Source organism: Salmo salar, chromosome ssa05 (assembly GCF_905237065.1).
Source record: "Salmo salar chromosome ssa05, Ssal_v3.1, whole genome shotgun sequence".
In the NCBI taxonomy this organism is placed as follows: Eukaryota; Metazoa; Chordata; class Actinopteri; order Salmoniformes; family Salmonidae; genus Salmo; species Salmo salar.
This window is the reverse complement of record NC_059446.1, coordinates 14,877,605-14,903,047: the sequence shown is the minus strand read 5'-3', so window position 1 is coordinate 14,903,047 and position 25,443 is coordinate 14,877,605. Positions and strand designations below refer to the sequence as shown.

The 25,443-nt window shown below is 44.8% G+C and overlaps 2 protein-coding genes across 3 annotated transcripts in view; both read right to left on the bottom strand.

The window, feature by feature from the left end:
* The window catches only part of LOC106604262 (actin filament-associated protein 1-like 1), a 158,219-nt gene extending 153,667 nt beyond the window's left edge, over nucleotides 1-4,552 (bottom strand). The window contains exon 1 of the mRNA XM_045717926.1: nucleotides 4,261-4,552. Within this exon, the coding sequence (XP_045573882.1) occupies nucleotides 4,261-4,279 (19 nt within the window). The 5' untranslated portion in view covers nucleotides 4,280-4,552. The remainder of the gene's footprint in view (nucleotides 1-4,260) is intronic.
* A 2,471-nt stretch (nucleotides 4,553-7,023) lies between these two features.
* LOC106604260 (actin-binding LIM protein 3) overlaps nucleotides 7,024-25,443 on the bottom strand; it is a 183,731-nt gene continuing 165,311 nt past the window's right edge. Inside the window, exons 10-23 of one of the 2 annotated variants that reach the window (XM_045717924.1) lie at nucleotides 20,993-21,181; nucleotides 20,809-20,832; nucleotides 19,903-20,035; nucleotides 18,477-18,587; nucleotides 17,674-17,724; nucleotides 13,082-13,198; nucleotides 11,784-11,857; nucleotides 11,204-11,372; nucleotides 9,104-9,133; nucleotides 8,788-8,840; nucleotides 8,500-8,569; nucleotides 8,379-8,386; nucleotides 7,375-7,455; nucleotides 7,024-7,208 (exon numbers count right to left, since the gene is read on the bottom strand). In XM_045717924.1, the coding sequence (XP_045573880.1) occupies nucleotides 7,095-7,208; nucleotides 7,375-7,455; nucleotides 8,379-8,386; nucleotides 8,500-8,569; nucleotides 8,788-8,840; nucleotides 9,104-9,133; nucleotides 11,204-11,372; nucleotides 11,784-11,857; nucleotides 13,082-13,198; nucleotides 17,674-17,724; nucleotides 18,477-18,587; nucleotides 19,903-20,035; nucleotides 20,809-20,832; nucleotides 20,993-21,181 (1,224 nt within the window). In that variant the 3' untranslated portion in view covers nucleotides 7,024-7,094. Of the gene's footprint in view, nucleotides 7,209-7,374; nucleotides 7,456-8,378; nucleotides 8,387-8,499; nucleotides 8,570-8,787; nucleotides 8,841-9,103; nucleotides 9,134-11,203; nucleotides 11,373-11,783; nucleotides 11,858-13,081; nucleotides 13,211-17,673; nucleotides 17,725-18,476; nucleotides 18,588-19,902; nucleotides 20,036-20,712; nucleotides 20,785-20,808; nucleotides 20,833-20,992; nucleotides 21,182-25,443 lie in introns of both variants that reach the window. The other variant, XM_045717923.1, reaches the window with a different exon arrangement.

The window sequence follows — 25,443 nt, the reverse complement described above, 5'->3', positions numbered from 1 at the left end:
TGCTTTGGGTTTCACAATGCTCTAACCCCCCAGATTCTGCTAGTGGACCAGAGTCAGACCTGGGTTCAAATACTATTTGAAATACTATTTCTCTTGTCTGCCTAGAGGGCCAGACTTGTGAGTTTTGCACTCTTGTGACTATTCTATTGGTTCCATTGTGCCATCCAGGCAAGTTCAATCAAGTCCAGATAAAGTATTTGAAATGATTTTGAATAGTATTTGAACCCAGGTTACTGTACTAGTTACTGTACCTCCACTACAGAGTGTGGTTAGATAGGACTGAGTCAGGGAAATGTGTGAGGCCAATAAAAAGAGTTTATCTGATTTATGAGGAGTCAGACCCAGTGGTGAGGGACCGAGGGGCTGGTTTCTCTGACCCAGTTCTAATGCACGGACAGACTGTAGACACCACAGTCCAGGGTTGCTTCCCAAATGGCACCCTATTCCTTATATAGTGCACTCCTTTAGACTACAGTCTATAGTGCATAACTTTTATGATTCACACCAAAAGATTATCAGGAATTGTCTCCATGTCTTAATGTCCTTGGATTAGAGGATCAGAGAGGTAGTATTTCAGGAATAACAAGTTACTTATTTTCTGTTTGTTTGGCCAAAGCTCATGATCATAGTCTGAGAACAAGGTAAGGGGAAGAATAACACTAACAGAGCCCTGTGGGTGATCTAGCTCTGTACTACTACCACACACACACACACACACACACACACACACACACACACACACACACACACACACACACACACGGCCGTGCCAAGCCTGCAAGTACCCAAACAGTGTGACATCCAGGATGTCTTAAAGACACAAACCTTCTGCTGTTGGAGACCTGACAGAGCTTCTCTCTTTATAAAGCCAACCTTTATGTTATAAACAGACAGAGAGATAGAGGGAGAGAGAGACATAGACGTGGTCCAACAACAAGCCCAGACTGTCAAGAAAGACCAGTGCAAGAGAAATTGAAAACCAACCCGTCTACAAAACCCCTATCCCACACAGACTGTCTCAAAAGGCTTATTTTCAAAAGGCCATGAGAACGTATTGTGGTTGAGAGTGAGGTATCAACATCAAAATGATTATCTTTCACTCAATGGAAACTGGAAGTTGTAGTTGGTGAGAGAAAGCATTGGTCATGTCACAGTAAAACAGCTGCAGAAAGATGGTGTTAGGGCTGAGGCCCATTCCAGGAGTGCTGCTCCTTTCCCATATAGCCTAGTCCACTTCCATTCACAGATTTTGCTGTAAATGACAGGATATAGGTGTGGGCCTAACGAAGAAAGTAATAGCCTTTCTCCTAACCTCTGCAAAATTACTATTACTTATCCAGTGGTGACCCGTCATTCAGGGCAAGTGGGGCAGAGCCACCTGTTTTGAGCCCCACTAAAAATAGGTTTGTCGCCTGTTTGCATGTTATTTTGGCAATAATATGTGTCACATATCAGTTTGCAAACAATGTAAAAAAAACGAACAAATCATTGAGTTAATAAAGCCGTGTAAAAACATGGTCTCTTTTTTTGCTTTCTTGAGTCAGGCAGCTCCAAAATGCAGGTGTTTCAGCCTAGCTCAGTGCTTTCTGTGGTGGTGGGGCAGCCAGTGGAAAATACGGAGTGTAGGGGTTGGTAATGTTCTCTAGTTGCGCCATGATTGGCTCAGTGTTCTGTCACTCATAGGGACACTACGTCACCGCCAAGTCTAGGGGTAGAGCTTGAAAATTCAAGCCCCTTGGGTGCTGCCATAGAGTTACATTAGAAGTATCCATCCAAGAAGGCTCAAGGTTATTGGTCACAGATAAAATTATGTCAAAGCTTTGATTGGACTGATCATGTCAACATCATACTTTCAAAATCTTAGTTAGCAAGCTAGCAGTCATCATATCATCATGAATCAAGTCGACAATCTACTGGCAAATCCTTTTCAATCCTTGTCATATGAACATAAATTACGAAGATAAATTATTGATAAAACATGTCAGCGCTCATCGGCCATTGGACATAAACGTTACACAAGTTGGAAATCGCAAATTCAACAATGATTAGTTTGGAAGGAATCAGTGGCTAACTGCAAGCATTGCAAAACAATCACTAGCCTGCTATTCAGTGCAGTGGATGTGTGGTGCAAGTCTGAGTTTAAGGGTCTCTTTTCCAAGCTTAAAAGGATAAACATTCAACATTGGCCATGCTGTCAATCCAGCATGACTTCTGCCACGTTCAAAACAACTGGAAACTTGGAACTGGGAAATCTCAGACTTCAGCAAGTTCAAGACAACTGGGAACTCTGAAAAAAACTAGCTCCAATTGGGAAAATATGTTTTGAGCGGTCATCCAACTCGGAATTCCAAGTCAGGAACTCGAGGCCTCTTTCTGGAACACCTTATTGTAAGATCTTTCATTCTCTGCTTATATGCCCCCTTTATTTATCCTACGGTTCTGACTTGGTGTACAGGGAGAATACTGTAAGAACGGCCCATGTTCTGAATTCTGTAACTGTACATTTCAAAAGTGCTGAACAAATAGTTATATTGACTACGTATGTCCTAGCTTGCTCATTAATGTCTTAATAATCTAAATTACAGATTGCCTCTTATCCGCATGTTCCCTTATGCCATAGTTTGTACATCTCAATTGTCAGTAGAAACCACCTTTGTTTAAGCAAGTCAGCCATATCAGCCATGTTTTTTTAAGTCAGTAAATGAGGCTGAATGAACTGTTTCACTGCCAGACAAGGCTCCGCTGATAGCCAGGTGTAGCAGTGGTGAGATGTTGGGACTGCTGTTGGGACAGCTTTATGTAGGCCCTAACAGTTTGTGGGCACCGTTTGTCACCGTTATAGTGCAGTTAATGTATTGTTTAGTTTTGTGTTGTGTTGTGTTCTGTAGTGGCTTAGTTTGCCCCACCAAGATTTACAAGCTAAAATCGCCACTGCACTTACCCAGTTCTATCAGATCCGTGGAGGAGAGTAAATGAAGGCAGAGAAGGACATAACTTGTACTGAACGGAGCACAGCGTTGGTGGGGGAAGGCTAGGAGAAAACGTATCGCTGCCTGCAGCGTTGGTGGGGGAAGGTTAGGAGAAAACGTATCGCTGCCTGCAGCGTTGGTGGGGGAAGGCTAGGAGAAAACGTATCGCTGCCTGCAGCGTTGGTGGGGGAAGGCTAGGAGAAAACGTATCGCTGCCTGCAGCGTTGGTGGGGGAAGGCTAGGAGAAAACGTATCGCTGCCTGCAGCGTTGGTGGGGGAAGGTTAGGAGAAAACGTATCGCTGCCTGCAGCGTTGGTGGGGGAAGGCTAGGAGAAAACGTATCGCTGCCTGCAGCGTTGGTGGGGGAAGGCTAGGAGAAAACGTATCGCTGCCTGCAGCGTTGGTGGGGAAGGCTAGGAGAAAACGTATCGCTGCCTGCAGCGTTGGTGGGGAAGGCTAGGAGAAAACGTATCGCTGCCTGCAGCGTTGGTGGGGGAAGGCTAGGAGAAAACGTATCGCTGCCTGCAGCGTTGGTGGGGAAGGTTAGGAGAAAACGTATCGCTGCCTGCAGCGTTGGTGGGGAAGGCTAGGAGAAAACGTATCGCTGCCTGCAGCGTTGGTGGGGGAAGGCTAGGAGAAAACGTATCGCTGCCTGCAGCGTTGGTGGGGGAAGGCTAGGAGAAAACGTATCGCTGCCTGCAGCATTGGTGGGGGAAGGCTAGGAGAAAACGTATCGCTGCCTGCAGCGTTGGTGGGGGAAGGCTAGGGGAAAACGTTGGGAGACGATTTGCACCGCTTACGAAGACAAGTCAACTTGCTGATCTAAACACAGTAAGGTGGTAAACCGACAATCATTCCAAGTATTCTGGACGATCACATTTTTCAAAAGCCTATGGCCAACGGACAGCGCACTTAGACTATAATAATATAAACATTATTCCAACAATCCAATTCTCTGCTCCATTCTCTGCAAAGTGCTGTTCTGATGTTTACTAAGTTGTCAACAAAATGATGAGAATCTTAAACAGGTAATTAGACTACAGTTAGCCTCTCTACAATTAGCCTTCTCTATGCATGAATAACAAACTGAGCTTGTGTAGCATTATGGCAGCAGTTCCCATGTCAAAAAGCAGTGCAATTAAAGTTGCAATTTATGTGCATATCCCTATTAGTTTGGTTTATAAAAACCAGTTGCACAACTTTGAAATAATAGCTACATAATAGCTTACTTTGTGTCATTTTACACTATGGATTAACTTGAAATGAAAAGCGGATTAAGACTGACACTTACATCTGTTGTTGGTGTCCATCCCGGTGGAAGTAATGGATGAGAGAGAGGTGGTTTCCTGGTGAAGTAATGGATGAGAGAGAGGTGGTTTCCCGGGCTCACCCAGAGAGTGTGACAGAGAGCAGCCCCATGCGAGACCGCGCTGACAGCTACACTTGATACATAGCAGGCTCCTTTTCTCTCCCTGTCTCTATCGGTCTCTCTCTCTCTCTCTCTCGCTCTCTGCCTCTCTCTCTCTGCCTTTCTCGCTCTCTCTGCCTCTCCCGCTCTCTCTCTGCCTCTCTCTCTCTGCCTCTCCCGCTCTCTCTCTCTGCCTCTCTCGCTCTCTGTCTGCCTCTCTCTCTCTGCCTCTCTCGCACTCTCTCTCTCTGCCTCTCTCTCTATGTTTCTCTGCCTCTCTCTCTAACTATCTCGCTCTCTCTCTCTCTGCCTCCCTCTCTCTCTCTATGTTTCTCTGCCTCTCTCTCTCTGCCTCTCTCAATGAAGTTACAGAGAAACGAACAGCCCGCTCTTTGCAGGGTCCTAAAGCTAGTACGCTCAAAGGGCAGTATGGCAATAACCCTTCCTACCTACCTCTAACTGCAAAAAGGTCTGAGTCTTGGTGGCACAGATGGTTGTGGGTTCACCCCATGATGCAGAAGTACAACATACATACACACACACATATTCATTCATTGATTGATCGATTGACAGTCACATACACATGAAAACAGCATTTTATTGGAATAAATCATACATGATGTAACTGTAAATACCTATGAAAAGGAGATAGTAACAGTATGTTTTGTAGTTTCAAAATAAAACAAAGTAAACAATTGATAAAATAAGACCAGGACTAAGAGGAATGTGTCCCTGTATTGAACATGTTTTCAGCCCAGGAGTAGGATTAATACGGGTCAAGGAAACCAACCCTCCATATATTGTGTTATGCATGTTTATCTGCAACCTATGTATTGTGACTGGATACGTCTTCATAACTGTAAACAACTGTAGTCTATAACTGTATGTTAACCGGATGTAGAATCAAGCTGCACACTTCTCATTTCATGTCTGCAATACAAACTGTATTTAATGTTTGTTAATGCAATGATCCAAGATGAATACGTATTCATAATTCAACTGAAGACTGACATTATCCCTGTGTGTAAGCAATAGTGTTCTCTCTATCACAACGCTACAGCAGCTACGTCTATCATGTGTTTGTTTTCCTGACAGTGAATACATCCAGTCTTTAGCCTATCGTTGTGTGAATAATTATCATATCTGGTGGACAAAAAGCCTTCTTTTATAGTGTACATATTCACAATGTGACTGGTTTTCATTCTCAGAAAAATCATTTCATGATGTCATTGGAATACAGGTATGATGTCATCAAAAGATAGGTATGGTGTCATTAAAAGATGGGCATGCTGCCAGCATCACTGTAAACCACAAGATACAAGTAGTAAAGTGGAAGGAGAAATGATCATCAATAAGCATCCATTTAAAAAACAAAAGCATTGTATGTTCATTCATTCATTCATTCTGATAAAGTGGTGTAAATGATATCTACATTCTAGTCACTTAGTTTGCTGGTGCTGCACACTCGTAATGTATAAAATAATCCACAATAGTAAGGCAAAGCCAAAAGTCTCCTGACCTTCGTGTCTCTCCCTCTGTCTCTCTCTCTTTTGACCCTGGCCAGTGGTGGGATGGGGAGGGTTTAGTTCAGTCTGTGGCAGTGAGATTACACATTCCCCCTCTCTGTCTGTCTGCCTGTGTGTCTGTCTGTCTCCCGCAACTCTCTCATTCTGATGTAAGACCTCTCTCTCTCCATCGCTCTCTATCTCTGTTGTCATTAACAGTCTCTCTCTCTCCATCACTCTCTATCTCTGTTGTCATTAACAGTCTCTCTCTCCATCACTCTCTATCTCTGTTGTCATTAACAGTCTCTCTCTCTCCATCACTCTCTATCTCTGTTGTCATTAACAGTCTCTCTCTCTCCATCACTCTCTATCTCTGTTGTCATTAAGTCTCTCTCTCCATCACTCTCTATCTCTGTTGTCATTAACAGTCTCTCTCTCCATCGCTCTCTGTCTCTCTCTCTCCATCGCTCTCTATCTCTGTTGTCATTAACAGTCTCTCTCTCCATCACTCTCTATCTCTGTTGTCATTAACAGTCTCTCTCTCCATCACTCTCTATCTCTGTTGTCATTAATAGTCTCTCTCTCCATCGCTCTCTATCTCTGTTGTCATTAATAGTCTCTCTCTCTCCATCACTCTCTATCTCTGTTGTCATTAATAGTCTCTCTCTCCATCGCTCTCTATCTCTGTTGTCATTAATAGTCTCTCTCTCCATCACTCTCTATCTCTGTTGTCATTAATAGTCTCTCTCTCCATCGCTCTCTATCTCTGTTGTCATTAATAGTCTCTCTCTCCATCGCTCTCTATCTCTGTTGTCATTAATAGTCTCTCTCTCCATCGCTCTCTATCTCTGTTGTCATTAATAGTCTCTCTCTCCATCGCTCTCTATCTCTGTTGTCATTAATAGTCTCTCTCTCCATCGCTCTCTATCTCTGTTGTCATTAATAGTCTCTCTCTCCATCGCTCTCTATCTCTGTTGTCATTAATAGTCTCTCTCTCCATCACTCTCTATCTCTGTTGTCATTAATAGTCTCTCTCTCCATCACTCTCTATCTCTGTTGTCATTAATAGTCTCTCTCTCCATCGCTCTCTATCTCTGTTGTCATTAATAGTCTCTCTCTCCATCGCTCTCTATCTCTGTTGTCATTAATAGTCTCTCTCTCTCTTAGAACAGTTTCTCTCAATGTTTTCTGATTTTCTCTTTCTCTCCATGGTTAGAAGAGTCTGGCCTGTTTCTTCATTCCGTTCCTCTTCCAGAGAGCCAGCCGGTCAAACTCTGCCACGGTCATCCCAAAGACCTGGAGGAACTCCTCGGGACTCAGATGACGCTGGAAGACAGAGAAACAAAGGGAGACACTGTATTATGACTCATGTAGACTATGTGGATAATATCTGGATTAGTGACCTTTAACTAGAAGCAAGGATAGGAGGCAGCATTGAACAGATGATTTAATGAAATATCAACCAGCAAACCAAGCCAGGTCAGAACCTCACCTCCAGTCTGGCTCTGTCTACGTCTTTAGGCAGTCTGTGTCTCCCCCTGGTGGTCACAATCAGTACTTCATACGGGTAAACCTGCAACAGACAGGTCAGATAGAGGTAGAAGATATATGTAGTTAACAGGGTTGGGGTTAAATCAGGATGTATACTTCAATTCCAATTCCGATTCTGATAATCCTTGAAATTTCATGTTACTTCCTGAATTGATTGAAGTGAAATTGACCCCAAACCACATATCTCAGGTGAACAGCTTCAGCAGCTGTCTCAGTCATAAAACAGCTGTTTCCTTTGTAATCACAGCATGGAACCCATTGTATGGAACATAGCAGAGGTGTTCTATAGAATGAGATGATTATTGGCAGTCCTTCCATTTCCATTTTCTCTCAGGAAGTCTCTCCTACCCTATCCTCATATGGACAGGAAGCAGAATTTTCCTGATGCTTCATTTGTGACACAATGTTCATCCAAATGTCAACAACCCTCTATTGGGAGGGCTGAAATAAATGTCCAGTGACCTCTTGACCCGGAAGCTCTTTGTTCTGCCAGCCCATGTCCTGTTAGAATTCTTTGAGAAAGCATTCTTCCTTCCTCTCTCCTTTGAAGAAATTCCTAATCTGACATAGCTGGGTGAAAGTTCTTCAAGTTATCCATTTGTGTTAGATCAATGATTACTTCAAGGAAGGGAGGGTGTATTTTGAAAGTATTCCAACAGGGCCCAGGTCCTGACTGTGGAAGCTGGCTCTACTGCCATGACTCTACTGCTGCCCTCTGGTAGGGTCATTGAGCCAGGAGTGAGAGAGAGCAGCTATACTGGCCTATAGTGTCCTAGTGCCTTGCATGAACAAACCACAGTCTTTGTGATCCAGTAGGAATTGTCTTTCTCCCCACCAGTGGTTCATAACACACCACTTGGACAACACAGTCTAACATCGTGCTGGTTATTGTAGAATACTGCTTGACAGTCCACTCCACTTTCCAACCAACTTTCAGACCCTTACCTTGTATTCTGTAGGAGAGAAAATAGAAAAAATACCTGATTACAATCATGCAATAAGGAAATCCCACAATGTTCTAAATGTATTGAGACCTGAACCCAGTGTGGTTATACAGCCCTCCTACCTCTAATTCCCCAGTTGACTTCACTGCTGCTGTCATACTGTTGGTAGTAGTCTGGGGCTGCACTCTGGGGCTGCAGGGATACACAGAGACCTGTTAGTGATGCTACAGCTGTGCTTGTCAAGTAAACCTTCATGACAACTAGGAGGTAAGCTTGAATTACAGCCTTCTATGTAAAGAATGTTTGGTCGCTGCCTCCAGGAAATAGGTCTTTCTGTCAAAATATATATTAATCTCAAGAGATGTGATCATAACTGTATAGATAAAGGATATGATAGTGTTGATATTTACTCTGTTGACACCATTCCGCCTGTATCCTGGTAGAGAGGCTGACTTGTACGAGTCTGGAACACAGGAAAGCAGTCAATCAATACAATATATTTATTAAGATCTTTTTACATAAGTTGTCACAATTGCTTTACAGTTGGGGGTCATATATACATGTAAATATATCAGAGTAAATCAGGAAAGAGATGCACGACCAACTGAATGTGCCTTCATGTCTCTCTCATCAATGCACAGCAGAGGGCGATGTTTACAAACATATATTTAATATAAGGTGGTACAGTATGTTATGTATGTAATACTGTTTTACTGTTGTACTCACCACTGTCTAAACTGTAATGGGATCGAGGAGCTGAGGGAGAGAAACCACAGAAAACAGGATTAGTGAGATTAGAATAGAGAGACAGAAAGAGAGAGACAGAGAGAGAGAGAGAAAGAGAGAGAGAACCTACTGAAAGATTTGACATTTAGAGGACTTTCACCACAGAGTTTCTAAACCCAGAGGTGCAACATCATGAGACTTCCAGGAACGCTTGTGAAACAGACCAATCAAACCAGGCCGGGGTTTGAGAAGTCAATGAGAGAAGTGAAAATCTCTTCCTTAGCTGTTCATTTTCTCTATTTATAGGCACAACCTAGATCAGAGCAAATGTCTTCACTAGTTGAACATGTTATTACTCCAACCTCGTGAAAGTGACAAACTGACATCTTTTAATTTTTGTATCTTTATATCGAAGGAGGGTCTTTGATTTGATGGCCTGCACATGCGCAGTTCAGCGCGAGATGAACGTTAGACTCGATGACGTGTTTCTGCGCATGAGCTTAGCTAGCCAATGTCGCCATGACATCGCCTACAAGCGTGATCGGGGATTTCTATTGGAGAAGCAGTTTCTGCCTATCTTCATACTGTACTGTCTTTGGTTTCAAACAAACAAACAGAGCAGAGCATGCTGGGTACCCATGATGCACTGAGATAAATACTGCACATCAAAGCAGCAATGAGGCTTGGAAAGACTGGATGAGATGAGTAGAGAAGGGATGGGGGAGGGATGGGGAGGAGAGGAGGAGGAGCAGGGGGAGAAGGAGAGGAGGAGGAGCAGGGGGGAGAAGGAGAGGAGGAGGAGGAGCAGGGGGGAGAAGGAGAGGAGGAGGAGGGGGAAGAGCAGGAGAGGAGGAGGAGCAGGGGGAGAAGGAGAGGAGGAGGAGGAGGAGCAGGGTGAGAAGGAGAGGAGGAGGAGCAGGGGGAGAAGGAGAGGAGGAGGAGCAGGGTGAGAAGGAGAGGAGGAGGAGCAGGGGGAGAAGGAGAGGAGGAGGAGCAGGGGGAGAAGGAGAGGAGGAGGAGCAGGGGGGAGAAGGAGAGGAGAAGGAATAGGGGGAGAAGGAGAGGAGGAGGAGGAGCAGGGGGAGAAGGAGAAGAGGAGGAGCAGGGGGAGAAGGAGAGGAGGAGGAGCAGGGGGAGAAGGAGAGGAGGAGGAGCAGGGGGGAGAAGGAGAGGAGGAGGAGCAGGGGGGGAGAAGGAGAGGAGGAGCAGGGGGGAGGAGGAGAGGAGGAGGAGCAGGGGGGAGAAGGAGAGGAGGAGGAGCAGGGGGAGAAGGAGAAGAGGAGGAGCAGGGGGGGAGAAGGAGAGGAGGAGGAGCAGGGGGAGAAGGAGAGGAGGAGGAGCAGGGGGGAGAAGGAGAGGAGAAGGAATAGGGGGAGAAGGAGAGGAGGAGGAGGAGCAGGGGGAGAAGGAGAAGAGGAGGAGCAGGGGGAGAAGGAGAGGAGGAGGAGCAGGGGGAGAAGGAGAGGAGGAGGAGCAGGGGGAGAAGGAGAGGAGGAGGAGCAGGGGGGAGAAGGAGAGGAGGAGCAGGGGGGAGGAGGAGAGGAGGAGGAGCAGGGGGAGAAGGAGAGGAGGAGGAGCAGGGGGAGAAGGAGAAGAGGAGGAGCAGGGGGGAGAAGGAGAGGAGGAGGAGCAGGGGGGAGAAGGAGAGGAGGAGGAGCAGGGGGAGAAGGAGAAGAGGAGGAGCAGGGGGAGAAGGAGAAGAGGAGGAGCAGGGGGGAGAAGGAGAGGAGGAGGAGGAGGAGCAGGGGGAGAAGGAGAGGAGGAGCAGGGGGGAGGAGGAGAGGAGGAGGAGCAGGGGGAGAAGGAGAGGAGGAGCAGGGGGGAGGAGGAGAGGAGGAGGAGCAGGGGGGAGAAGGAGAGGAGGAGGAGCAGGGGGAGAAGGAGAAGAGGAGGAGCAGGGGGGAGAAGGAGAGGAGGAGGAGCAGGGGGGAGAAGGAGAGGAGGAGGAGCAGGGGGAGAAGGAGAGGAGGAGGAGCAGGGGGGAGAAGGAGAGGAGGAGGAGCAGGGGGGAGAAGGAGAGTGTTAGATGAAGAGGAAAACAAAGTGAAGATGATTCAATACAACATAGCCACAACACTTTCACAAACAACACACACTTACAGCCATTGACAGTGTTGTTGTAGCCGGTACTGTTGTAGCTGGTAGTGGTGAGAGCCTCCTTGCTGCCGCTGCGGGAATTCCGAGCGCTGCCCCAAGGGTCGTTGTCATAGCAACCAGATCTAGCTTTCATCTCCTCCTTTAGGATCATCCTTCCTATACCACTCTGGATCTGAGAGAGAGAGAGAGAGAGAGAGAGAGAGAGAGAGAGAGAGAGAGAGAGAGAGAGAGAGAGAGAGAGAGCGGGGGTAGAGAGTGGGGAGATGGGGAGAGAGATGGGGGAGAGAGAGGGGGCAGAGAGAGAGAGAGAGACCGGGGGTAGAGAGTGGGGAGATGGAGAGAGAGATGGGGGAGAGAGAGGGGGCAGAGAGAGAACGAGAAGGAGAGAGACAGAGAGAGAGAAAGTAGAAGAGAATAAATACAAATATTATTCCACAAATCTTCCATAAATTTGTAGGCAGAGTAAATATGGAATAATTACAGAGGGAGAGAGAAGGTGGGAGTGGAGGTGGGGGAGAGGGAGAGAGGGAAGAGAGAGAGAGAGAGAGAGAGAGATAGAGAGATAGGAGAGATAGAGTCTCACTCTTTGAAGACTGCTGTGACTCCAGTTCTCTTCATCTCCTCCTGTAGAATACCTTCTCCTAGGAGCACGGAGAGCTGAGGAAAGAGATGGATTGACAGAATGATAGATATATAGAGAGAGATCCTTAGAAATGCCTTAGTCTTTTAAGACAGATATATTCACTGATGGTAACATAACAAACGTATGTAGACTTCTGATGAGTAGGGTCTAGGGTCTAGGGTCCAGGGTGTAGGGTTTAGGTTGTAGGGTATATCTTTAGGGGAGTTGGGATAGGGGTAGGAGTCAGACTGTGACTGTGTGTAGGGTTCTGGAGAGTAGGGTGTAGGGTGTAGGGTTTAGGGTTGTAGGTTATACCTTTAGGGGATCTGGGATAGGGGTAGGAGTCAGACTGTGACTGTGTGTAGGGTTCTGGAGAGTAGGGTGTAGGGTGTAGGGTGTAGGTTATACCTTTAGGGGATCTGGGATAGGGGTAGGAGTCAGACTGTGACTGTGTGTAGGGTTCTGGAGAGTAGGGTGTAGGGTGTAGGTTATACCTTTAGGGGATCTGGGATAGGGGTAGGAGTCAGACTGTGACTGTGTGTAGGGTTCTGGAGAGAAGGGTGCAGGGTGTAGGGTGTAGGTTGTACCTTTAGGGGATCTGGGATAGGGGTAGGAGTCAGACTGTGACTGTGTGTAGGGTTCTGGAGAGTAGGGTGTAGGGTGTAGGGTTTAGGTTGTAGGTTATACCTTTAGGGGATCTGGGATAGGGGTAGGAGTCAGACTGTGACTGTGTGTAGGGTTCTGGAGAGTAGGGTGTAGGGTGTAGGGTGTAGGGTGTAGGGTGTAGGGTTTATGTTGTACCTTTAGGGGATCTGGGATAGGGGTAGGAGTCAGACTGTGACTGTGTGTAGGGTTCTGGAGAGTAGGGTGTAGGGTGTAGGGTGTAGGTTATACCTTTAGGGGATCTGGGATAGGGGTAGGAGTCAGACTGTGACTGTGTGTAGGGTTCTGGAGAGTAGGGTGTAGGGTGTAGGTTATACCTTTAGGGGATCTGGGATAGGGGTAGGAGTCAGACTGTGACTGTGTGTAGGGTTCTGGAGAGTAGGGTGTAGGGTGTAGGGTGTAGGGTTTATGTTGTACCTTTAGGGGATCTGGGATAGGGGTAGGAGTCAGACTGTGACTGTGTGTAGGGTTCTGGAGAGTAGGGTGTAGGGTGTAGGTTATACCATTAGGGGATCTGGGATAGGGGTAGGAGTCAGACTGTGACTGTGTGTAGGGTTCTGGAGAGTAGGGTGTAGGGTGTAGGGTGTAGGTTATACCATTAGGGGATCTGGGATAGGGGTAGGAGTCAGACTGTGACTGTGTGTAGGGTTCTGGAGAGAAGGTAGACAGTCTGGAGGATGTGATTAGATCTTCGCTGGTCCTGCTTTTGGTGGCTGGGAGATTGTCTGTGGAGAGATGAGTGGACTGTTAACACAAAAACACAGCTTAGAGTTAGTCTGCATACCAAATAAGATCCCGATCCCTATATAGTGGTCCCTATGGGCCCTAGTCAAAAATAGTGCTCTATATAGAGTAGGGTATCATTTAAGACATAGTTAATGTTACACAGCGATCCATCAGTGACCCCAAGGTCATACATAGGAAGATACTGTACTGGGAAAGAGAGTACAGGAAGTCTAATTCTACATTCTTAGTTTCAGTCTCAGTCCAAAGAATGATCTCAGAGTGAAGGACAGCTGGTACAGACAGGTAAAATAGATAGTCAGCTGGTACAGACAGGTGAGATAGGTAGTCAGCTGGTACTGACAGGTAAAATAGATAGTCAGCTGGTACTGACAGACAGGTGAGATAGGTAGTTAGCTGGTACAGACAGGTGAGATAGGTAATCAGCTGGTACAGACAGGTGAGATAGGAAGTTAGCTGGTACAGACAGGTGAGATAGGTAGTCAGCTGGTACAGACAGGTGAGATAGGAAGTCAGCTGGTACATACAGGTGAGTAAGGTAGTCAGCTGGTACATACAGGTGAGATAGATAGTCAGCTGGTACAGACAGGTGAGATAGATAGTCAGCTGGTACAGACAGGTAAAATAGATAGTCAGCTGGTACTGACAGACAGGTGAGATAGGTAGTCAGCTGGTACATACAGGTGAGATAGGTAGTCTGCTGGTACAGACAGGTGAGTAAGGTAGTCAGCTGGTACATACAGAAAGGTGAGATAGATAGTCAGCTGGTACAGACAGGTCAGATAGATAGTCAGCTGGTACATACAGAAAGGTGAGATAGATAGTCAGCTGGTACAGACAGGTGAGATAGATAGTCAGCTGGTACAGACAGGTGAGATAGATAGTCAGCTGGTACAGACAGGTGAGATAGATAGTCAGCTGGTACATAAAGGTGAGATAGATAGTCTGCTGGTACAGACAGGTGAGATAGATAGTCTGCTGGTACAGACAGGTGAGATAGGTAGTCAGCTGGTACATAAAGGTGAGATAGGTAGTCTGCTGGTACAGACAGGTGAGTAAGGTAGTCAGCTGGTACATACAGAAAGGTGAGATAGGTAGTCAGCTGGTGCTGACAGGTGAGATAGGTAGTCAGCTGGTACATAAAGGTGAGATAGGTAGTCTGCTGGTACAGACAGGTGAGTAAGATAGTCAGCTGGTACAGAAAGGTGAGATAGGTAGTCAGCTGGTACAGACAGGTGAGATAGGTAGTCAGCTGGTGCTGACAGGTGAGATAGGTAGTCAGCTGGTACAGACAGGTGAGATAGGTAGTCAGCTGGTACATACAGAAAGGTGAGATAGATAGTCAGATGTTACAGACAGGTGAGATAGATAGTCAGCTGGTACAGACAGGTGAGATAGATAGTCAGCTGGTACATAAAGGTGAGATAGATAGTCTGCTGGTACAGACAGGTGAGATAGGTAGTCAGCTGGTACAGACAGGTGAGTAAGGTAGTCAGCTGGTACATACAGAAAGGTGAGATAGATAGTCAGATGTTACAGACAGGTGAGATAGGTAGTCAGCTGGTACATACAGAAAGGTGAGATAGATAGTCAGATGTTACAGACAGGTGAGATAGGTAGTCAGCTGGTACATACAGGTGAGATAGGTAGTCAGCTGGTACAGACAGGTGAGTAAGGTAGTCAGCTGGTACAGACAGGTGAGTAAGGTAGTCAGCTGGTACATACAGAAAGGTGAGATAGATAGTCAGATGTTACAGACAGGTGAGATAGGTAGTCAGCTGGTACAGACAGGTGAGATAGGTAGTCAGCTGGTACAGACAGGTGAGATAGGTAGTCAGCTGGTACAGACAGGTGAGATAGGTAGTCAGCTGGTACAGACAGGTGAGATAGGTAGTCAGCTGGTACATACAGAAAGGTGAGATAGATAGTCAGATGTTACAGACAGGTGAGATAGGTAGTCAGCTGGTACAGACAGGTGAGATAGGTAGTCTGCTGGTACATACAGAAAGGTGAGATAGGTAGTCAGCTGGTACAGACAGGTGAGATAGGTAGTCTGCTGGTACAGACAGGTGAGTAAGGTAGTCAGCTGGTACATACAGAAAGGTGAGATAGGTAGTCAGCTGGTACAGACAGGTGAGATAGGTAGTCAGCTGGTACAGACAGGTGAGATAGGTAGTCAGCTGGTGCTGACAGGTGAGATAGGTAGTCAGCTGGTACATAAAGGTGAGATAGATAGTCAGATGTTACAGACAGGTGAGTAAGGTAGTCAGCTGGTACAGACAGGTGAGATAGGTAGTCAGCTGGTACAGACAGGTGAGATAGGTAGTCAGCTGGTGCTGACAGGTGAGATAGGTAGTCAGCTGGTACATAAAGGTGAGATAGGTAGTCTGCTGGTACAGACAGGTGAGTAAGATAGTCAGCAGGTACATACAGAAAGGTGAGATAGATAGTCAGATGTTACAGACAGGTGAGATAGGTAGTCAGCTGGTACAGACATGTGAGATAGGTAGTCAGCTGGTGCTGACAGGTGAGATAGGTAGTCAGCTGGTACATAAAGGTGAGATAGGTAGTCTGCTGGTACAGACAGGTGAGTAAGATAGTCAGCAGGAACATACAGAAAGGTGAGATAGATAGTCAGATGTTACAGACAGGTGAGATAGGTAGTCAGCTGGTACATAAAGGTGAGATAGGTAGTCTGCTGGTACAGACAGGTGAGATAGGTAGTCAGCTGGTACATACAGAAAGGTGAGATAGATAGTCAGATGTTACAGACAGGTGAGATAGGTAGTCAGCTGGTATAGACAGACAGGTGTTTACACACGGGGAGTGATTGACTCTTACTTACACAGACAGACACTAAACCCACCCTTACAGCTTAGACAGTGGAGTTATTTACACAGAGAGTCTTTACCTAGACAGTAAGATGGAAGCTTCCCACAATAGATAACGGCTTCTTGTAGAAATGGATGATCAGAGTTTATAGACTGGGTGGACATGGAGACAGAAGATAGCAAGACAGACAGGTTGACAGGTATGTTGATGGAAAACAGACCGGTTGAGGGACCAATAGACGGGATAATAGACAGACAGGCAGACAGACAAACAGAAAGGCAGACAGACAGAGAGGAGGGAGGTACTTACAGAGGTGAGTTAGTTCATCAGGGAAAAGTGAAGCAGAGTGAAGGAGGGAAGTGAATTAACGTGATCAGAAACGATGAAAGGAAGAAGGGATAGGAAGAAAAGAGAGATATTACTGGCATCCCAAGAGGAACATGGAAGATAACAGAACACAGAGATACAACAATACCACTAAACACTCCAAATCAAATCAAAATCTATTGGTCACATACACATGGTTAGCAGATGTTATTGCCAGTGTAGCGAAATGCTTTAAGTCAACCCTACAACACCACGAGTCCTAATCACTTTTTATTTATCTAACCTATATCCACAAGTGAGTCATATATCATAGTATCTCTTCCATGTAGGTATCAAAGGACTTATGAGTACATAACAGGCCTGTGGTCTATGGATGAACCCATGTCTCATCTAGTGGCCAACACATGTTCTCTATTGAACAGAATCACAGAACAATATGAGGGATCAATATCACTAGAGTGTACTGAATCTCTCTCTCTCTCTCTCTCTCTCTCTCTCTCTCTCTCTACACACACTCTCTCTCTCTCCTGGAGTGTGTCCTCTTTCCATGTGACCTGACTAAGAACAACTCCTGACCCTCATTCATAACACACCATAACCACACGCCTGTGATGCACTGTTCTATAATACCCTTATAGCACGATAACACTCACAACACAATAACACACACACCACAGTAACACACACACACACCACAGTAACACACACACCACAGTAACACACACACACACACACCACAGTAACTAGTGGTTTGGTTTCATTCTACACTAGATGAGTGAAGCTGGGTCCCACTGTGGCCTGAACTAACCCTTCATCTACCACTGTGGCCTGAACTAACCATTCATCTACCACTGTGGCCTGAACTAACCATTCATCTACCACTGGGGCCTGAACTAACCATTCATCTACCACTGTGGTCTCTAAAGAGACCTGAACTAACCCTTCATCTACCACTGTGGTCTCTAAAGAGACCTGAACTAACCCTTCATCTACCACTGGGGCCTGAACTAACCCTTCCTCTACCACTGTGGTCTCTAAAGAGACCTGAACTAACCCTTCATCTACCACTGGGGCCTGAACTAACCATTCATCTACCACTGTGGTCTCTAAAGAGACCTGAACTAACCCTACAAGCACAATACTAAGGGCTACTACACTGATTGGAAGACAGGCAGACTAAAGGGCGGGGCTAAACCCCTGTACCATAAACTATTGGCCATGGAAAACATCAAATCAGTCACTGATAGGACAACAGTCAGGATAAGGCGGGGCTAAGCCACTGTACCCGTTCTCTTATAGATGGGAGGTTTGCTGTAGATGTTGGGTTCACCTGAGGCTGGAGAAAGAGAGGGAGGAGGGAGGCAGGGGAGAAAGAGAGAGAGAAGGGAGAAGAGTGATGTGAAACATGGAGGAGTGAGGGTGGAAGTGAAGGGTAGAAGGAGGTAAAGGGAAGAGCTATACCATACCATAGCGACCGTAGCTGATAACAAGAGAGTTTGAGGAAAAAAACAAATAGAGGAGGAGCAGAAGTGGAGAAGATAAGATGGAAAGATGAGGAGATGATGAAGAGATGGAAAGATGATGAAGAGAAGATGGAAAGATGAGGAGATGATGAAGAGATGGAAAGATGATGAAGAGAAGATGGAAAGATGAGGAGATGATGAAGAGATGGAAAGATGAGGAGATGATGAAGAGATGGAAAGATGAGGAGATGATGATAAGAACATGAAAAGATGAGGAGATGATGAAAAGATGGAAAGATGAGGAGATGATGAAGAGATGGAAAGATGAGGAGATGATGAAGAGATGGAAAGATGAGGAGATGATGAAGAGATGGAAAGATGAGGAGATGATGATAAGAAGATGAAAAGATGAGGAGATGATGAAAAGATGGAAAGATGGGGAGATGATGAAGAGATGGAAAGATGAGGAGATGATGAAAAGATGGAAAGATGAGGAGATGAAGAGAAGATGGAAAGATGAGGAGATGAAGAAAAGTGCGCGTCCCAAATGGCACCCTATTCCAAATATATTGCACTTCCATAGAGAATAGGGGGCCATTGGGGCACAATTGAAGTGTTGTCCTACCTGGTACATGGAAATGCTTGGGGGCGTGGTATGTGGTAGGAGTACTAGGCCGCTCCTCCAGCGAGCCGTAATAGGGCGAGCTCCTGCCACTCTCAGAGCCTGCAGCCAGCACTAGCCAATCACAGCAAAGGAAACATGAGCATGAAGAAAAGGCTTTGTCCTGCCATCCAGTCCCTCACAACCAATCAGAACCAAAGGAAAAGGTGATCAACAGTGGCTGCCAGCTTATCACTTGAGCCAATCAGGTGCAGAATGCATTTCAACAGAATTGAGGAAAGGCATACTGGACCATCTGAGCACAGGAAGCTAGAAGGAACGGTACAAGCCTCCTTCCCCTGCAGGTCACTGCTTTTAAATGCATTAACTGTCACATGGTGGAAGATACAGTGCCTTCGGAAAGTATTCAGACCCATTCACTTTTTGTACATTTTGTTAAGTTACAGCCTTACTCTAAAATGGATTTAATAAAAAATAAATCCTCAGCAATCTACACACAATACCCCATACTGACAAAGTGAAAACAGAATACTTATTTACATGGGTATTCAGACCCTTTGCTATGAGACTCGAAATTCAGCTCAGGTGCATCCTGTTTCCATTTATCATCCTTGAGATGTTTCTACAACTTGATTGGAGTCTGGGGAGAAGGTTCCCCTTCCAACAGGACAATGACCCTAAGCACACAGCCAAGACAACGCAGGAATGGCTTCGGGACAAGTCTTACAATGTCCTTGAGTGGCCCAGCCAGACCCCGGACTTGAACCCGATCGAACATCTCTGGAGAGACCTGAATAGCTGTGCAGCAACGCTCCCCGTCCAACTTGAGAGCTTGAGAGGATCTGCAGAGAAGAATGGGGGAAACTCCCCAAATACAGGTGTGCCAAGCTTGTAGCGTCATACCCAAGAAGACTCAATGCTGTAATCGCTGCCAAAGGTGCTTCAACAAAGTACTGGGTACAGGGTCTGAATACTTATGTAAATGTAATATTTCTGTTTTTTTTTATATTTATATATTTGCAAACATTTCTAAAAAACTGTTTTTGCTTTGTCAATATGGGGTATTGTGTGTAGATTGATGAGGGAAAAAAAACAATTGAATATATTTTAGAATAAGGCTGTAACGAAACCAAATGTGGGAAAAGTAAAGGGGTCTGAATACTTTCTGAAGGCACTGCATATCCATTGCTTTTACTGCCAGTGGCCAGAAAGGGAAGGAGATTGAAAGAAAGAGGAGGAATGTATTTGTATAACACTTTTAGAAAGAGATTTGTTCCAGAGTGCTCAACAGCAACCTGATGTTAGACCTTCCTGCTCTTGAATGTTTTGTTAAAAACACTACACCAATACGATTTGATGGATTGAAAGGTTGATTGATTGGTTGATTGGTGTGTGCGTGCGTGTGTGTGTGCACACGTGTGTGACTCACCAGGGTGTCCATAGTGCTGCGGTGAGCGAGGCGTGATGGGAGACATGGCTTGGCGGCTGAAGGAGGGAGAGTCGTCCATGTAGGCAGGGCTGGAACACTGTCTCTGTCTCTTGTCTATATTGTAATACAGCTTCTAAAGGGAGAGGGGGGAGTTGAGAGAGTTGGGGAGAGGGGGGATGACAGAGTGGGGGAGAAAGAAAGAAAAAGAGGGACAGACAGATAGAGCAAGAGAGAAGGGTAAAGAAAGACAGATACAGAACTATCCACATATCCACAGACGACTGATCACAGAAATGATTCTTCATTCTGTTGGAAACAACAAGGTTACTAACCTGAGAATAGAGTCCCAGGTGACTGCAAAACAACAAGGTTACTAACCTGAGAATAGAGAGTCCCAGGTGACTGCAAAACAACAAGGTTACTAACCTGAGAATAGAGAGTCCCAGGTGACTGCAAAACAACAAGGTTACTAACCTGAGAATAGAGAGTCCCAGGTGACTGCAAAACAACAAGGTTACTAACCTGAGAATAGAGAGTCCCAGGTGACTGCAAAACAACAAGGTTACTAACCTGAGAATAGAGAGTCCCAGGTGACTGCAAAACAACAAGGTTACTAACCTGAGAATAGAGAGTCCCAGGTGACTGCAAAACAACAAGGTTACTAACCTGAGAATAGAGAGTCCCAGGTGACTGCAAAACAACAAGGTTACTAACCTGAGAATAGAGAGTCCCAGGTGACTGCAAAACAACAAGGTTACTAACCTGAGAATAGAGAGTCCCAGGTGACTGCAAAACAACAAGGTTACTAACCTGAGAATAGAAAGTCCCAGGTGACTGCAAAACAACAAGGTTACTAACCTGAGAATAGAGAGTCCCAGGTGACTGCAAAACAACAAGGTTACTAACCTGAGAATAGAAAGTCCCAGGTGACTGCAAAACAAGGAAATAGATTCAGTTCAGTTATTCTACATTGACATCAATATTAGAAACATATTTATTTATCTTGTTGATCAACTGTCAGTGAATTTAGAGAAGACGTATAAGAAAATGACATAGGTGTATTTCCTGAAAGCTTTGCAGCACTTACTACCTCTCCATAGCTGAAGGTCTCTATGTCATCTGAGGAGTATCTGTGGTAGGGCTGGTAGGATGATATGGTAGGATGATGCTGGGGCTGGTAGGATGATATGAGGTCAGGTGGCTGGACCTCGTATATGGCCTTGACCTTAGGCAGCGCAGCCAAGTCCTTATAGTCTAGTATCTCATTCTCCACCCTGGCCTGGGGTGGGACACAACAGGACACACACACACACACACACACACACACACACACACACACACACACACACACACACACACACACACACACACACACACACACACACACACACACAAACAACATTTACGCATGCAAAACCAAAGACATGGATTGCGTGCTGCAGACTGTAAAGCATGCTGACAGTACAGCCATACACTGACACAACACATACAGTTAACATGTGACTACTGAATATATACTGTAGGATCTGACCACTCCCTGACATGACCTTCAGCTCCACAAAGCAATGGAGAGAGAGAGAGAGAGAGAGAGAGAGAGAGAGAGAGAGAGAGAGAGAGAGAGAGAGAGAGAGAGAGAGAGAGAGAGCTAACTCTGTGTTTTCCCCTCATCCATCACCCTGAGCAGGTCATTGATTATGAGGCCAGAGCTCAGAACACACACACACACACACACACACACCTGCAGAAGATGCTCATGCATGGATGGGTGTGTGTGTGTGTCTCTACATGTGTTTATGTGGATGGATGTGTAAGCTAATGTTTCCAACAGCAGTAGTGAACTATACAGTACAGCTCAGCAAAGACTAGTAGTAGTCCAAACAGAGCACACACACACACACGCACACACAAACACACACACACACACAGGTTGTGTCCCAATATGACAGACAGACATAAGAAGAGGACCTAGCCAGCAGTGTAAGGTGAGGTCACGGGTCAGGGGTGAGTGGAGAATGAACCAGTGTCTCACATCTGTACTGGGCAGGGCGACAGTGACTATGTCACAACTATCTCTCCTTCCTCCCAAATTGTGCACCTGTTCACTTCTCTTCAGTGATTTAACATGGTCCATTCACACCTGCACTGTTGTGAACAGGGCACGACAGCGCCTCTTCCCCCTCAGGAGGCTGAAAAGATTTGGCCTGAGCCCTAGGTTCCTCAAAAAGTTCTACAGCTGCACCATCGAGAGCATTTTGACTGGCTTTATCAGAGCTTGATATAGTAAATGCACCGCCCTCAACAGCAAAGCACTATAGAGGGTGGTGCGGACTGCCCAGTACATCACTGGGGCCGAGCTCCCTGCCATCCAGGACCTCTATATTAGGCGGTGTCAGAGGAAGACCTGAAAGATTGAGAAAGACTCCCAAGTCATAGACTATTCACTGTGCTACTGTCCGGCAAATGGTACCAGAGCATCGGCTATCAGACCAACAGGCTCCGAGACATCATAAGACTGCTAAATAATGAATGAATGGTTACCCGGTCTATCTGCACTGACCCTATCTTGTACACACTATATATTCGGGGTGGCAGGTAATCTAGTGGTTAGAGCGTTAGGCCAGAGACCAAAAGGTTGCTGGATCGAATCCCCGAGCTGACAAGGCAAAAATCTGTTGTTCTGTCCATGAACAAGGCAGTTAACCCACTGTTCCCCAGTAGGCTGTCATTGTAAATAGAATTTGCTCTTAACTGACTTGCCTAGTTAAAAAAGGGTTACATATACACAAAACACACGTTTAAACTCATCATTTTCTGATGCTACCCTGTTCATCATTTTACTCTTTTTATTATCCTGATGTCTAGTCACTTTACCCTGCCTTCATGTACATATCTACCTCAAATACCTTATTATTATCTATCCTGATGCCTAGTCACTTTACCCTGCCTTCATGTACATATCTACATCAAATACCTTATTATTATCTATCCTGATGCCTAGTCACTTTACCCTGCCTTCATGTACATATCTACCTCTAATACCTTATTATTATCTATCCTGATGCCTAGTCACTTTACCCTGCCTTCATGTACATATCTACCTCTAATACCTTATTATTATCTATCCTGATGCCTAGTCACTTTACCCTGCCTTCATGTACATATCTACCTGTAATACCTTATTATTATCTATCCTGATGCCTAGTCACTTTACCCTGCCTTCATGTACATATCTACCTCATACCTTATTATTATCTATCCTGATGCCTAGTCACTTTACCCTGCCTTCATGTACATATCTACCTCATACCTTATTATTATCTATCCTGATACCTAGTCACTTTACCCTGCCTTCATGTACATATCTACCTCATACCTTATTATTATCTATCCTGATACCTAGTCACTTTACCCTGCCTTCATGTACATATCTACCTCAGATACCTTATTATTATCTATCCTGATGCCTAGTCACTTTACCCTGCCTTCATGTACATATCTACCTCATACCTTATTATTATCTATCCTGATGCCTAGTCACTTTACACTGCCTTCATGTACATATCTACCTCATACCTTATTATTATCTATCCTGATGTCTAGTCACTTTACACTGCCTTCATGTACATATCTACCTCAAATACCTTATTATTATCTATCCTGATGCCTAGTCACTTTAAACTGCCTTCATGTACATATCTACCTCAAATACCTTATTATTATCTATCCTGATGCCTAGTCACTTTACCCTGCCTTCATGTACATATCTACCTGAAATACCTTATTATTATCTATCCTGATGCCTAGTCACTTTACCCTGCCTTCATGTACATATCTACCACAAATACCTTATTATTATCTATCCTGATGCCTAGTCACTTTACCCTGCCTTCATGTACATATCTACCTCAGATACCTTATTATTATCTATCCTGATGCCTAGTCACTTTACCCTGCCTTCATGTACATATCTACCTCTAATACCTTATTATTATCTATCCTGATACCTAGTCACTTTACCCTGCCTTCATGTACATATCTACCTCAGATACCTTATTATTATCTATCCTGATGCCTAGTCACTTTACCCTGCCTTCATGTACATATCTACCTCAAATGCCTTATTATTATCTATCCTGATGCCTAGTCACTTTACCCTGCCTTCATGTACATATCTACCTCAAATACCTTATTATTATCTATCCTGATGTCTAGTCACTTTACCCTGCCTTCATGTACATATCGACCTCTAATACCTTACTATTATCTATCCTGATGTCTAGTCACTTTACCCTGCCTTCATGTACATATCTACCTCAAATGCCTTATTATTATCTATCCTGATGCCTAGTCACTTTACCCTGCCTTCATGTACATATCTACCTCTAATACCTTACTATTATCTATCCTGATGTCTAGTCACTTTACCCTGCCTTCATGTACATATCTACCTCAAATGCCTTATTATTATCTATCCTGATGCCTAGTCACTTTACCCTGCCTTCATGTACATATCTACCTCAAATACCTTATTATTATCTATCCTGATGTCTAGTCACTTTACCCTGCCTTCATGTACATATCTACCTCAAATACCTTATTATTATCTATCCTGATGTCTTCACTTTACCCTGCCTTCATGTACATATCTACCTCTAATACCTTATTATTATCTGTCCTGATGTCTAGTCACTTTACCCTGCCTTCATGTACATATCTACCTCAAATACCTTATTATTATCTATCCTGATACCTAGTCACTTTACCCTGCCTTCATGTACATATCTACCTCAAATACCTTATTATTATCTATCCTGATGCCTAGTCACTTTACCCTGCCTTCATGTACATATCTACCTCAAATACCTTATTATTATCTATCCTGATACCTAGTCACTTTACCCTGCCTTCATGTACATATCTACCTCAAATACCTTATTATTATCTATCCTGATGACTAGTCACTTTACCCTGCCTTCATGTACATATCTACCTCAAATACCTTATTATTATCTATCCTGATGACTAGTCACTTTACCCTGCCTTCATGTACATATCTACCTCAGATACCTTATTATTATCTATCCTGATGCCTAGTCACTTTACCCTGCCTTCATGTACATATCTACCTCAAATACCTTATTATTATCTATCCTGATGCCTAGTCACTTTACCCTGCCTTCATGTACATATCTACCTCAAATACCTTATTATTATCTATCCTGATACCTAGTCACTTTACCCTGCCTTCATGTACATATCTACCTCAAATACCTTATTATTATCTATCCTGATGCCTAGTCACTTTACCCTGCCTTCGTGTACATATCTACCACAAATACCTTATTATTATCTATCCTGATGCCTAGTCACTTTACCCTGCCTCCATGTACATATCTACCTCAAATACCTTATTATTATCTATCCTGATACCTAGTCACTTTACCCTGCCTTCATGTACATATCTACATCAAATACCTTATTATTATCTATCCTGATGCCTAGTCACTTTACCCTGCCTTCGTGTACATATCTACCACAAAT